The sequence below is a fragment of the Solea solea genome, chromosome 20, assembly GCF_958295425.1.
Source record: "Solea solea chromosome 20, fSolSol10.1, whole genome shotgun sequence".
In the NCBI taxonomy this organism is placed as follows: Eukaryota; Metazoa; Chordata; class Actinopteri; order Pleuronectiformes; family Soleidae; genus Solea; species Solea solea.
In genome coordinates this window covers 13,061,697-13,076,371 of record NC_081153.1, presented here as the reverse complement: position 1 = coordinate 13,076,371, position 14,675 = coordinate 13,061,697, and the positions used below count along the sequence as shown (strand labels likewise).

Genomic DNA, 14,675 nt, shown 5'->3' with positions numbered 1-14,675 from the left:
ACCAGTGCTACGCTGGCTGAATTCAGCAACTTTTACAACAGAACATGCTCCTCCTTTAACCACAAAACTGGAGTTGTACCCTTGAGTAAACAATTCATCCTTTTGTGTATGAAAAAATGTTATGTCCTGTTTCCCACTGATTTGTTTAGTAAATCTGTTTGTGCTCTTAAGTTAAACGGTCAGACTGAATTAGAATAAACCGATTGGGTCAAGAGGGAAAATCTATTTGGCAGGTCAGATATGGAATGTGTTAGACACCTCTGTGTCCAAGAGAAATAACAACACCTGCACAAAATAGACCAGTGTGAGTTTTTGCGGGGTGAGACATTTGCACTCTTTGTGTTCAATAGATGAACACAGCGCATACTTTCACCCACAGTCACAAAGAGATTTTGGATTGGTCCTGACTATGAAAAATGAGAATGTGTGACTTCGGTAAAACTTAATAAAACACTATTTAGGCCAAAACAGACCTTATATTTAACTCCCACTAACATCAATATGTTTAAAAATTGTAGCACTGACATGGAGCTCTTTAAAACTGACCACTGGACTCAGAGGACTGAAGCCCTCAGTTACACCATGGGCCTTCTCAGCAGTTTCTGCAGTGTGGACACAGTGTCTCTCCATGGGAACGAAAAGTTAGGGTATTTGCTTTAATTTGCAACAGAAAAGCTTGTGGTGTAGTGACTGTTAGGGAATGTTCTATTTGGTCTTCCCCTGGCCTGTTTAAGTGATAAAAGTGTCATTATTTAGCCTCTGAAGCAGAGGAGAGAGCGCAAACAAGACTGTATGACCCTCTGTCAAGAGCCTCCGTTCTTCAGAAGCTCATTAAGTGCCTCAAGGACAGCACATCAATTGGTGTGGCCCTCCAGTTTCCTCTCAGCCTTTTTTAAGGCACTCTGCTCTGATTCAACCCACTTATCGGCCGACTGACGACAGAAATGGACCCAATTTAGAGCCAGGGGCAGGCAAAGGTGTCGCGCTGTGAAGTGGCATATTAAAACAGCAGGGCCTTGGATTTGAGCCAAATAGGATCTTACCCTGTCGAGCTCTGTCCGGATTTGGATTCACTGTTTTGAGATACTCTCGGGTCTGCAGAGACATGAGACCGACCTGGACGCTTTGATTGGCGTCTCTTCTTTGTGCTTGACTGAGTATCAGACGCATAAAAGTGACATCTTCTCTGCAGTTGGGGTCAGAAGATGGAGCTCCAAGGCCGCTTGGTGGACTCCACGTTAATTCATTTAGTCAGTGACATGAACCTGCTCGAGTTTCCACAGAAGTGCACTTTGGGACAGAAACAGCAGGTGAATGAGGCCCCACCGAGCCCGAACACCCTCTCAGCATCCTGGAGAACGGCCTTGGACAACGATGCGTGCTCTGAGGACGCGCGCACCGAGCATCTGGTGGTGGGCGAGCCCAGGTACTACAGCCGCGGAGCCCACGACCACAGCAAGTCCAAACGCAGGAGGATCATCACCGTGGTCCAGCGACAGGCGGCCAACGTGCGGGAGAGAAAGCGGATGTTCAGCCTGAACGAGGCGTTTGACGAACTGAGGACGAAAGTGCCCACGTTTGCGTACGAGAAGAGACTGTCCCGCATCGAAACTCTGCGCTTGGCCATCGTCTACATCTCCTTCATGATTGACCTGCTGGAAAACACCTGAGACTGGACAGTAAAGTGTTAGTTTTACTCTATGGACACTGGACTCGACTGTGTTGACTTTACCACTGATATACAAGGACACAGCTGAATGAACTGCTGAGGTGAATCAAACATTATGTCAGCATATATAATAACTGCAAGCTTTCTGAAATACATCAGACTGTTAGCCTTTTTTTATATACAATAGTTTGCCATATCAGTGATAACATGATTGTATTAAATTATTAGACTGACAGCAAAGAACACTTTCCCTAAAGATTTCATCTAATATATGAGGGGTTTTTTTATTGCTTCAAAAATAAACATTTAGCCTATGGTGATTTATGTGTTTGTTATGCTGTAATATGATTAAAAAACGTTAAACTTTTTCTTTTAATAATAATTGGAAACGATTTAGCACATCGGTGCAAAATAGAACTGCCTGCCTCACGTTATAGTGAAAATGCCAGGTGTGTTTCTCAGCACCTTGGACAGCGACCTAATCGTCACCTGGTCGTGACGTGAAAGCTCGAGGCTCTTCCCCAAGCAGAAAAATGAAAGCAAATGGGCAGGATCTGAAAACCTTATCAGACCAAAATGAAGTGGATTAGAAAAGCAAATCCGGGCTCTCGACATGACGCTGGATGTTGTCTTTGGCACTTAGGTGTGAATTAAGTGAAGTCAGCCATATGAGGAGAAGAGAACTGGGACGAGAGGATCCAGAGAGGTGGCACACTTATACTGACTGCTGGATGGAATACAGAGATTGTCAGAAAAATGTCTGAAAAGAGCTTGTAGTGTGTCTCCATGGCGACCAGGCCTGACTGTAGCCTTGAGGCCTTTTGGCGCAGACTACCTCTACAATTTGCCTGGTGTAGGCTTTGTGGTATTTCTACTGGATTATGCTGGGTGGTCATGTGTTTGGTCTTTTTATGAAGCTCTCTCTCTCTCTCTCTCTTTCTCTCTCTCTTTCTCTCTCTCACCCCATCTTCATCACCTCCAGTGTTTGTGTTGCGCTTCAGCCGTTCTCCGCCTTCAGCGCCCCGCTGTGCGCACGGATCCGCCCTGAGAGCTCCCTGGGACGGTCCGTCTTTTAAACCTGAGCCGTGGTGTCGAGATCCCTGCGTGAGTCAGACCCATTTAAGCGCATACCTCAGCGCGGGGCTGCTGACGGGAAAATAAACACGTCGGTCTGCGTATAAGAGCAGGGGCCTCCCGCTGTGACGTCCTCCTGTGTTTCAGTAGGCCTGATAGTTTTCACCACTGCTCCCATGGCAAACAGGGTCCATGTACCTGAACAATGAGACAACAGACTGTGGAGGAATTCATCAAAAAATAATGAAAATGTTCGAAATTGGTGTCCATGACCATGGAGTTAACCCTTGTTCATTTTACTTTCAAAGATGGATTTATTTTAGACAGCCTCATGGATTATAGGCAGAAATAAATATGGGTGGAGTAGAGGTAAAGAATTAATTCCTAAACGCTTCATAAATCTACACCTATATGATTCAGTAACCCCGCCTCAACTAAACCCCCTTTCCCATTTCTGGGTTAAATATGAGCCTTCATGTCTTAGACTCTACTCATAATATTATAACTAGACCTCTCCTTCTGACACAGTATTATGTTACACTCCTCCACCCAATCACAGCGCGCCCCAAAATCCTCCTGCCTGCTCCTATAAGAGCCCCGATCATCCCAGTCTGGCAACCTCCTCTACTTCTCCGTGGCGCACGAGAATTAGGGTCATACTTCAGCTCACACTCCATCGTAGGCCTCACTTCCCATTACCTGTCCGGTTTGTTGATGTTGTAACCATTTCAGGGAATTCGGGTCAGGGCTTATTCGCGGTTCACGGGGCCAAAGAAAAGCGTTGGAACAGACGATGCGGGAAGAGGACTTCTCCCCGATGGACAGTGCGGGAAACAGCGAGGAGGAGACTGACCGTCAGCTGCCGCGGAGAGGCGCGCGGAAGCGGCGAACCGCACGGCGGAGCGCGGACACTGAGGAGGAGGAGGAGGAGGGAGACGCGCAGAGTCCGAGCCACGGGAAAAAGAAGTGCAGAAAGAACTGCGACGGTGGAGGCGGCAGCGCTGGGAGCGGCGGCAGCGAGGCGAGCAGCAGCCCCGCGCGCTCCTTCGAGGACCCACAGACGCAGCGCGTGATGGCAAACATCCGCGAGCGGCAACGGACACAGTCTCTCAACGAGGCATTCACGTCGCTCCGAAAAATCATTCCCACGCTCCCGTCGGACAAACTCAGCAAGATCCAGACGCTGAAGCTGGCGGCGCGGTACATCGACTTCCTGTGCCAAGTTCTGCAGAGCGACGAGCTGGACGCGCGGGGAACGAGCTGCACCTACGTGGCGCACGAGCGCTTGAGTTACGCGTTTTCTGTCTGGAGGATGGGGGGCGCGTGGTCCCTGTCCACTACATCATAGCAGGGCAGACGTGGATGGGACAAACGGTAAGATAAAGTAATTTAACTTTTTTGTCCTGCAGAGACAAACTGTGGCAACTGTGGCCTGTATGGGCGCATTTTACGCACAGTGCATAGGTGCTCGTATCCCAGTAGATTCCATGTTTGTTGTGAGAATAATCCTCCAACTTCATCTGTAACTCATTAAGTATATTTCATTTTCGTTATGACTTGGATGCAGGTCCCAGTGTTTGTTGCAAAACCTTAATTACGCACGTTGTTGTTTTTTTGCTAAACAACCACAACATTTCACAATCAAAACAAAACACTGAACGTCCACATTTGTTACAACACTGATGTGGGTTTGGGGAAAACTGCATTCCCTAAAAGTTTCATGCAGGTTACATCATCAGAAGAGCTCTAAAATGTTTTACTATCTTGTTATTAAGTTATTGCTTTCTCCACAGATTATCCATACTGAGGTGCCAGTGAGTCAGATCAACCTTTCAGGCAAACAGGCCAATCACAGCTGACGGCCCATAAAGGCACAGACCGCTGTGCGTCAGGACCTGCGAGGAGAGCGGGATTTTCATATTTCCCCCTTTGCTTGGACTGTAACGTTCGCAAAGGAGCACTTAGGACAAACAGGATGGACACGAAGAGAGAGACCACTGCGACAATGAATGTTGAAAAGACATACAAACAAAAGGGATCTCAGAGGAACTGCTCTGCTTTGACACGTTCTCTGTGGCAGTTTCCCCGTAGATGAAGTATTTTGTATTTATTTTTATACACAGCAAAGTTTCCTTTACCCCTCTCAAATAAAAGTTATTTATTTTCAGGAATGCTGAGTGGATCTGGGGTCTGCGCATTTCGAGTGTTGTAAATATTTGGTAAAGTCTTGAATAAAAAATGAAGGCATCTTTCATCCCTCTCAGTTGTTTTGATATTCATTAGACTCCAAAGAGGCTGCATTTCAACACCATCAGCTGACCTGATATTTCTGAAACAAACTTGTTTTCCATAGACTCAGTCAAACTTATGGAGAGTTTGTTTTCATTTGTTGAATCCCCAGTCAACTAATCAACAGTGGTGGGGGACAAAGGAAAACATCTCATACCAGTGGCTTTATTCTGTAGTGATTTCTTGAGCTCAGGGATCTGGGAAACCCATAATTAGTTGGTGGTCTGTTTGAACAGGGTGAATGTGGAGCTGTGGGAGGCATGTATGATATTCCCAGATGTCCTACGAGCCACAGGTCAACAGCTAAGCAAGGAGTTCTGACAGATAAAAACTCATAATTCTGATTGCTTATGTAACATTATACACGCATTTCATTTCAATTCATGAACATAGTTGCATATTAATGTATAAATGATATATCGAAACAAACCGGAATTCCAATAAGATGGGCAAAACAAAAATGATCTTACAGAGTATAATGATGTTTATGAATTGTTTATGAAGTAAAAAGTCATATTTCTACAGAAACACAATGAAGTCCTGAATAAAAAGTGTCATTTACACATCAAATCCTCTTATAGTAAATAACTCCATTGATGTTCAAATATTTAGATGACATGGCTGAGCAATAAATAGTTATCAATTAGCAAATGATTTTTCTATACCAATTAAAAAGTTGAATTATATATGTTGGGAAGATTTCATTTCTTAAAATTCTCAAAAGAAAAATATTAACTCTAACCTCAGAAGAACAGAGGATGGTGTTTTGATGGTGTAACCTGGGAATGTTCCATTATTGACTTAAATGTGTAACTAAATATTAGAATGAAGCTTGACTTCGTGAAGTGTATATCGCAAATCAAATCGCATTCACAATATCTTTCAGATAAAATATCTATTTGATGTTTTACCCAAATCATTCAGAACTGAGATCAGATGGGCTCTAGAATCCTTTTATGTACCTATCCATCCAAGAATTTCTTCCCATAAATGTTATAATTTTCATGTCATGTGAATATACTGAAGAAATAAGTACAGTGATAGGATGATGGTGACAATGAAAGCTTTCCACACACTTTTGTCCAGCGCAGGTTGTGTGTGGAAGGTAAAGTCATCAGCTCTGACCTAGAGGTCCTCACCAACCACTGGGGGGAATCAATTCCCACCCTTAGATCACCATGGCTGTGTTATCTTAAACTTGAGGCTGTTGCTCTGACATGGAGGAATGTCACCTCTGACGCCCTGAAACACACACACACACACACACACACACACACACGCACGTACAACGAGGGAGATTTCTCACACCTACCAAACAGAGAAATACATTCCACAGAGAGAGAATCAAAAAGAGAGAGAGAGGAGAGGAGAGGAGAGGGGGCTCCGGCAACATAGCTCCTATACCCTGCTTTGATGTTTGAAGGTGATTGGACGGTTGTTATCAGTGTGGGGGCATCTGGCACTCTGCATTTCAGTTTGCTATGATTTATAGTCTCCTAGATGGCTGACACTCACACTCAAACACACTCTCTACCGCTCATTAATCACAGTGTATATCTGCCTCCTTTAGTCCTTAGACAAATCCAAATGTCCCTGACTTGCATCTTCATCTGAAGGTCCCCATTATACAGAGTAACAGGCCCTGGTTTATATTAACCCTCAACACTCAAAGACAGGGGCAGAGGAAGTCAGACTGACACACACTGGGGGGGTGGAGCAAGAGAGACTAGATTACAAGTCTTGTTTCCATCAGCGTTAATTATCAGTTTCATCTCAACCTGAAGCAGTTAGAATGTGAGTGTGTGTGTGTGTGTGTGTGTGTCTGTGTATGTGTGTTCATTATGATTGTGTTTATCTGTGTATCGGTGTGTGTGCAATGAAATGTGCTTTGGACTCCTGCACCTCAAATTGTGATGAGCATCAATCTGCAACATCCTCAGGATGAGACCTAAAATGAAACACTGCTGAAAAGGCTGCACTCAAACCCAGTGCCTGTGCTTTTTAAGTGTATATAGCCTGCTTTGTCATTGGCCTTTAGTTATATATATATATATATAGTATTACGAAGTTGTTTGTGTTATTGTATAAACGTACATTATAGCGATAATAGTGCAGAAACATGCATATGCAGGTACGGTATTTTGTTCAGGTGTGTTAAAAATCATAATTGTAAATATCTTGCTTAAGTTCTCTAAACACTCACAACATTATCAGATGCTTCTGGTTTAATAGGTCCGATTTATTGATGAGTATATGTTTATTATTGCAGTGGAGGATCAGATCAATGGTTTCTCAGTTAAATGGGTTATTTTATGAGCTGTGGATAATAAATGAGTCTGTTTCAATATGAAAGTCCTAAGATCACAGGTCAGGATCATGGCCTTTGTTGCATTAATTACAACAAACAAAAACAGTACTAAATCATCAAATGGCCCCCAGCTTTGGCTGGCTGCAATCACTATTTAAGCTTAAAGGCACCAAGCTGCTGTCACACTATAATAAAACAAATGTGCGTATGAGTATTGGTATGAATAAGTATTTCAAATGTTGCCTTGGCAGGGGTTCAAGAAGAGGAAGGTGTGTGCAGCGCAGCAACTACACTCTCAGAGACACACATGTTTCTTGCAACAATCATTTTTGACCCATGACCCTTCAAACTGACCCTGTCCACTGACGACAGCGACCCCCAGCTGGACCACAAGCCACCGCATTCACCTCCATGGCATGACCACTAATATGTATCAGATGCATCGTACTACTGTATATAGTGACAAGTTTGAAAATAAAGAAAATGAAATGAATATTTCAAAGGAGAGAGGAGGAGAAATCAAGAAAAGGGGGGGGGGCAGGAAGGAGGGAGTAAACTTTATAGGAATCCTCTCAGTGCTCCTGCCCATGGCTGTTTATCCTGCAAATTGAGTTAAGCACAAGCCTCTTGTAACTCTCCACATACCAGACAATATCACAGTGGCCCCGCTTTACGAACATAAACATAGGCGCTATATCAAAGGCCGGCAGGGTTCTCTTCAACACATAGGCTCTTTCTCCTAACTTAATTTACTGCACCCTATACAAAGTTCCCTGATTGAATTTAAGCTGTGTGAATGTTTAATTTTGGCTTAAAATGGGGGATAGTTGGGGGGGGGGGGTGTCTATTGATGAACTAAAATGGGTTTTTCTCCATGTTTACCTTTAAAAACCACACGGCTCTCTTATCGTGCGTGGATCTATGGACTATTGGTATGGAAAAGCCCCACAGGTCACGCACAACACAGCGTGTGTTATTTCCACAGAGAGAAGGCATTGTTTAACCCCAACACAGGGGCATTCACGATGATGGAAGTGTGCCTTTTCGATGGGGAAATGTATGTTTCCTTGTTGTATTAACAGTGGAGAGGATTGTCTTCAGCTGTCTGACACACTCACACCGAACACACACACACACACACACACACAGAGAGAGAGAGAGACAAACACACAGAATGAGAGAAACAGAGAGTTGCATCACTCTATATTAGATACTATTTTTCATCTCTGTTTTGAAAGCAATAACCAGAGCACAGTCAGTGTTTGGAGGCTCTCTCTCTCTCTCTCACTCTCTCTCTCTCTCCCTCTCTCTCTCTTACACACACACCAACACACACACATGCACACAAGGGTAAAGTAAGGGATGACTTGGCAGTAAGAGTTACTCCAGCCTCAGAGTGGGTCTAAGTGGAGCTGTGTTTGGAGAGAACTAGACGTTCAAAATCTGCACTCTTCCCTCTGGAGTTCACTGTGAGGTGGTCTCCGTTTCCTTCTCCACCTTCTTCATTTCTTTCTCCCACCTCGGTCCCCTCTTTCATTACTTTGAGGTGGTCTCTTTCCATCGCTCTTCCTCTATTGTTCCATCCCAAATCCGCCCCTCCAACGCGTTTGCCCTCTCCTGTTTCCCTATCGTCCTCAAAGCCCACAGGTTTTTGTTTACCTCAACATGCTAATATAAATAACAGCAGTGTGCATGCAACACCGGAGAGAATGAGTGCACTTTGAGAGAAGAAGGAAACTGCACAGAGACCACGAGGGGACTGGGACTGTAAGAAAACAAAGTCTTGCTGATGCAGAGATTATCACTGGCCAGCATTTTTCTTGTGTGTATGAGACCGAGAGAGAGCGAGTGTCTGTGTGTGTTTGTTTAACTTTGCGAAATGTTTAATATTAGAACATTATATTTGCTTTCCTGTCTGTTGTTTTTCTGTCTGCATTGCTCTCAGAAGGTGTTGGTTTTGTGATTTTACTGGCCTGCCATCTGGTGTCATGTGAACCACTGTATGTTTTTTCAGGTCCTGTAAAACAGGCCTAAATGCCCCGTAATTCTCTGCCCCTGGCTGCCTGGTAAAGGTTTGTGCCAATTTTCAAATTCACTCATTCTTGTACAGCACTCTTAGTGAGGGCTCTCACGGACATAGTGCATTCCCTTACCCTAACCTTAACCATCACAACTAAATGCCTAACCTTTACCCTTAACCTAAACCTAATTCTAACCCTAAAACCAAGTCTTAACCCTCCGAAAACCCTTTGAAGTTGTGAAGAACAACCAACATGTCCTCATTCTCTCTCACTCTTTCATGGCATTAACACTGACCTTGTCAGGACCAGTAGTACTCATGGAGACAAACACCTGGTCCTAATGAGGCAGAACCTAATTTTTAAGAAAATGGTTAAGTTTAGATTGAATTCTGGTTGGGTTAAGGTTAGAGTTTAAGGCTTTTGGTTAGGCTGTCCAAATTAATGTCAATGCCTTTAAGCCAATGCAGTGTCCTTAAAGGGATAGCTGTGCAAACCTGTGTGTGTATGTAGAGAGAGAAAGAGAGAGAGCGCGCTTGCCTGTGGGAGAGTTCTAAATATTTGGATCATCTGGAGTACATTAGAGGTACAGTGTTTAAGTGAACAGGTCCGCTACCTGCAGCCACAGAAACCTCAGAGCAAACACTGCCAAACCTCAAGCTGGAAACACACTCAGAAAGAGAGAGAGAGCACAAAGCATTAAAGTAAAACTCATCAATAACTGTGAAGTTATTAAGCAAAACAATAACAACGCGTTGGACAAAGAGACTGGGCGGGCATCTGAGAGGAAATGCTTCACATAATAACACAGCCTCACTGTGGTAAATCCCACTCGTCTGCAGCGTTATGATGAGCAAGGGTTATGGAAGGCATCAGAGATACAGTATATCAGCGCGCTGCTAATTAAATGGTGGTCTTTGAATTGATCATGGTTGTTTAGCTTATAGAACTGACCATATACCACTTCCCGAGGCAATTAGACTCATGTTTGAAGTCTTTATTTGTCTCATGCACACACTCAAAAACATGCAGTTTGAATAATAAAAGGTTAATTTTTCTGTACTGACCCATACTATCTACACCTTATCCATAATGTTCGACTTTCACACCTATATTTGTTCAGTTTTTATGTTCATATGTGTATGCTTTGTTTTAAATCTATAGGTAATTCTCCTTTCATTGCATCTTCTGTCCAACTTTGCCATTATAAGGTTCCCAAAATCAGAAAATGGGAGGTAAAGGAAGCAAACCCTCCCCCCCCCCGTAACACACATACACTCACATACACTGAAACCTGAGCCACAGGAAGTCGTCCTGCCCAGCATCATGTCAGGTTAGACAAATTATTCACCATTTTTAAAAAATGCACTTTTTCTTCCCTCGCTTCCTCGTATAGATGCCTGACTCCCTCCTTGTCTCCTTTGCGTTTATTGTTTTCCTTTCAGATCCAGAGCTCCAGAGAGGAACAGTCAAGAAGACAAAAAAAGCTCTGCTACCTGTGTTATCTCAGAATAAGCTGCATTGAGTCACAGGACAAGCTGCTGCTGTGGCTGCACAGGCCCTGAAATTCCAGGAAATTTTCTCCTATGGTGTTCCCTGAAGATTTGTGGTATTCCTGCCCACAGGATCCCACAATGTTTTTGTGGAATTTCTTAAATGGATGAAAAACAGGTTCATTTGGGCTATTCTGAAAAGTAAAATGTAGAAATCCATTATCTCTGTGTGGCTGTATTAGTTTACTGGATAAACTCAAAGGTTGAAAACGCCAAGGGAGAGTATAAAAATAGCACATTTCTGCTCCTTTTGTGAGAAAATAAGCAAACTCTCCCAGTTTAATACATAACGTGAGCAATTAACACAGTGAAATGTCTTTCACTGTGTGTCCACAAAACAGGAGGATCCTTATGTTCTTATAAAACAATGTTTGATATAGTAACGGACTGATTTAATACAAAAATCTACAGGGAAATGACATGATATTAACTACACTGATCTGAACCCTTTGTGTCAACTTTGGTAATTAAGTTATGATGCAGTCTATGTGTGCCTTCATTAAATTTTGAACTATTTTAAATGCAGCTGTCTTACAGCGAGTTGCTTTTAAACCTCATATATGAGAGTGATGATAACCACGACTCTACTGTAGCAGACATGTTTTCCTTCAGTCGATACAAAATTAACAAAGAAAACTTCCCTTTGTTCCAAAATTTGCAACTTGACTGTTTTTATGTGTGAAACTGAGACTCTGAATGGAACCTTTTAAATGGCAAAGACTCAATTGTGGTGACACTAAAAAAAATAGCATAGTTTCGACTATATATTTTTTTTAATTCTAATTAATCTGCCCTGTCTTGTTGAGCAGATCTTTTAATGAAACTGTTTGAATGATGTAATAACTCAACATAAAGCTATGTGCTTGTATACAGACATGTAGACATGTCCATGTTAGTCTCAGCATGAGTCCAATGTTCCCAATTGTCATTGCAGTGCAAATGAAAACTGCTGATGTACTGTAAATAAATGCAGTTATCTATTGTATCTATTGTATGTTGCTCTAAAACCTCGTATATGAGAGTGGTGACAGCCAGGCCTCTGCTGTAAAAGACAGTCGTCATTGGGCCAAAAATAACTCAAGTGAAAAATGTCTTTGCCTGTGGTTACAGCTTTGCTTTTTTAATTTCCTTTTCTCAGTGGGATTGCTATCCAGTTTTGCAGTGTAATACAAAATGTTATTGTTAAAAAAAAAAACCAATAGACTCAAAACAAAAAACAGTAAAATATCCTAATTATGTTGCATGACAGCCGTTACTATTGCATCACAGGAATGAGTTGTTTTCTCCTTTCTCCTCCAGGCTAAGACATGACATTATTAAAAAAAAGAAATAATTGTGTTTGTCCAACTAAAACTAATCTTTTTTTTCTTTTTTTTAAAGTGTAAACATGTTCGTCCAACTAAAATTGTACGGAATTAACTTTCTAAAAGTCGGACTGACACACCCAGAAAATAAGATTAGTAGTCGAGCTTGTATACCATCTATCAGACTCACGCTAAAGAGGAGACCAATTTTATGCTCTATTTGATTAAAAATAATGGGCATTTTTGGAGGACTTGGAATGGCGCTTGCCATGCTAATAACAACCCACATGTTAAACTGCCTAATACTAACACACTGAAAGGTGGGTATTTCAGTGGTTGTATTCTGGGACAAGGGCCTAGTCCATGCAACCACAACCGTGGCGCAAATTAACTGTGCATGTAGAAGGTTGTGTTAAGTGGAGTTTGGAAAAGCAGCACCCATGCACACTTTTCCCTCAGGCAAGTGGTCAAGGGACAAGTGATGGTGGCACACACACACACACACACACACACACACACACACACATCCAAAAACAGTTGATTTTGAAGTAAACATCTTGCCCCATCAACAGCCACAGTGCCTCAGGCCATAGTTGGCCCACTGGCCCGCCCTGGTGACCCTTGTTACTGTGGTGATTAGATATTGGGAGGCCTCATCTGCAAACATTTAGCCAGTGTCACCCCTAATCTACCTTGTGTCACGCTGCCACCATGGGCACAGTGGCAAAACACACACAAACATAAACGGGAGACACACACACAAACACACTGCTATACAAAATGTACATCTTCTCTGCGTTACTGTTGCCAAATCAAAAAGAACTGACTCCCTGCATGAAATCTTTATTTCTAAAGATTATCTAAATCGTCTAACCCTCACTTATGTAAAAAGTGTTTCCTCAGTGACAAAGAATGGTATTTTGTGTGTGTGTGTGTGTGTGTGTGTGTCTTTTGGAGGGGGTTAAACTCTTAATCAGCACAAAATGCTGCAAAATAACAGCCGTGTATTAAGCTATTTTTGGATTGTGTGTCTATAGTTTATGTTTTATCCCTCTATGTATCAAAAGATGCACTTCAAATGGACTGATAAACGTCATCATAACATTGTCGTGTTGTATTTTTTTAAACTTTTAAAGAAATTACCTGGTCGGTTGTTGCGGTGTAACTTTAGCTTTAAACTTAATAAAATCATCCCAAAATTTCGAATCTGCTGTGACAGAAGTGGAGTTGTTTTTCCTTTTCCATGAAGAGGTGACATTTTGGGAAAAGGATTTCCTTCGTCATTAAATGACCAGTTGCTGTCACATTCCACTTCCTGACCTCTGAACTCTGACACACCGGTCCTCCTCCTCCAGGGCCTGGCCATCATAGACACGATGCCTCAGGTCACTCACGGGCTTCTCTAACAAAAGAGTGTGTTACCTCTCAGTCAATGACTCCATTAAATGACAAATTAATTGTGAGTTGTCAAGCAACTTGCTTAACGTGGTCACTCAGCAAATGTGTTGACTTCAGTATTACAGCTTTATGTCGAACACAAATCCTTATTAAAGCAACATTATTTTCAAATCATGACAAATTGACTCGGGCTTTTTAATCACCTACTTTACTGACTGACTGTGAGGTCACTCACTTACAGCTTTGCTATTAACAGAGATGGAGCGAATAAGACCTGCGATAAAGAGCCGTACAAAGAGGAAGCAATACAGTCTGATCTGCATGACACGTCGCAGATACAGACTAAGTCTAGTTACAGTGGATTGCAATGATTAATTTTTTTTCTTTTAAAAATGCACATGAAATCTTCTCAAGCCACCTCCACAGCATTTGTTGAAATTTCATTTCATTACTGTGCTTTTGCTCTCTTTTTTAAATATGTTTTTTCTGGCAGCGGTGGCAGAATGTTTGCAATTATGAAAATGAATGACAGGCAAAAAGTGATTTATTTGAGACATTTCACTAATGCTTCTTTTTATTAAAACCGTCCACTCATCCTAATTTGAGATGGATTGGCAGTGACCTCTAGTGAAACAGACCCACTACTGCAGGTTAGAGGCTGGCGACTGTAACGTCACTATACTATACACTTGTAAAACATGCTGGTCATAAAAGCAGTGTTGTCTACAAAATATTTTGTTACTCTACTTAAGTACAAAATTCACATATCTGTACTTTACTTTGTTATTTATATTTCTCGCAACTTTTACTTTTACTATTAAATAAAATCAGAAGAAGAAGAGTTGGTAATGGTCTGTATTTATAAAGAGCTTTTCTAGTCTTGATGAGCTGCTTTTAATACTTAAGTACAGTAAATGTCATATACTTTAATATGATAAAAATAATGTGACTTCAACTTCTACCAAAGTAATTTTCTGGTAAGATACTTTTACTCAAGTATCACTTTTAGGCAGACAGACAGACAGACAGGGACAGGAGTAGAGCGACAGAGGGAGACAGAGA

General features: G+C 42.2%; 2 protein-coding genes and 1 long non-coding RNA gene across 3 annotated transcripts; all 3 read left to right on the top strand.

Moving 5' to 3' along the window:
- Window positions 1-823: 823 nt before the first annotated feature.
- Window positions 824-1,904, top strand: LOC131447697 (fer3-like protein). Its single transcript, XM_058619656.1, has one exon. It carries the CDS (start codon window positions 1,206-1,208, stop codon window positions 1,668-1,670), a length of 465 nt encoding a protein of 154 aa, XP_058475639.1. The 5' UTR covers window positions 824-1,205; the 3' UTR covers window positions 1,671-1,904.
- Window positions 1,905-3,193: 1,289 nt separating this feature from the next.
- Window positions 3,194-5,006, top strand: twist1a (twist family bHLH transcription factor 1a). Its single transcript, XM_058619240.1, has 2 exons — window positions 3,194-4,117; window positions 4,537-5,006. Exon 1 carries the CDS (start codon window positions 3,537-3,539, stop codon window positions 4,089-4,091), a length of 555 nt encoding a protein of 184 aa, XP_058475223.1. The 5' UTR covers window positions 3,194-3,536; the 3' UTR covers window positions 4,092-4,117; window positions 4,537-5,006.
- A 3,995-nt stretch (window positions 5,007-9,001) lies between these two features.
- LOC131447098 (uncharacterized) lies at window positions 9,002-10,672 on the top strand. Its single transcript, XR_009233992.1, has 3 exons — window positions 9,002-9,107; window positions 9,355-9,412; window positions 10,584-10,672. It is a non-coding gene; the product is annotated as an uncharacterized LOC131447098 (long non-coding RNA).
- The last annotated feature ends 4,003 nt before the right edge of the window (window positions 10,673-14,675 follow it).

What these genes read in the sequence shown, in the direction of transcription:
- LOC131447697 (XM_058619656.1), top strand. Translation starts at nt 1,206, where the DNA reads ATGGAGCTCCAAGGCCGCTTGGTGGACTCCACGTTAATTCATTTAGTC.
- twist1a (XM_058619240.1), top strand. Translation starts at nt 3,537, where the DNA reads ATGCGGGAAGAGGACTTCTCCCCGATGGACAGTGCGGGAAACAGCGAG.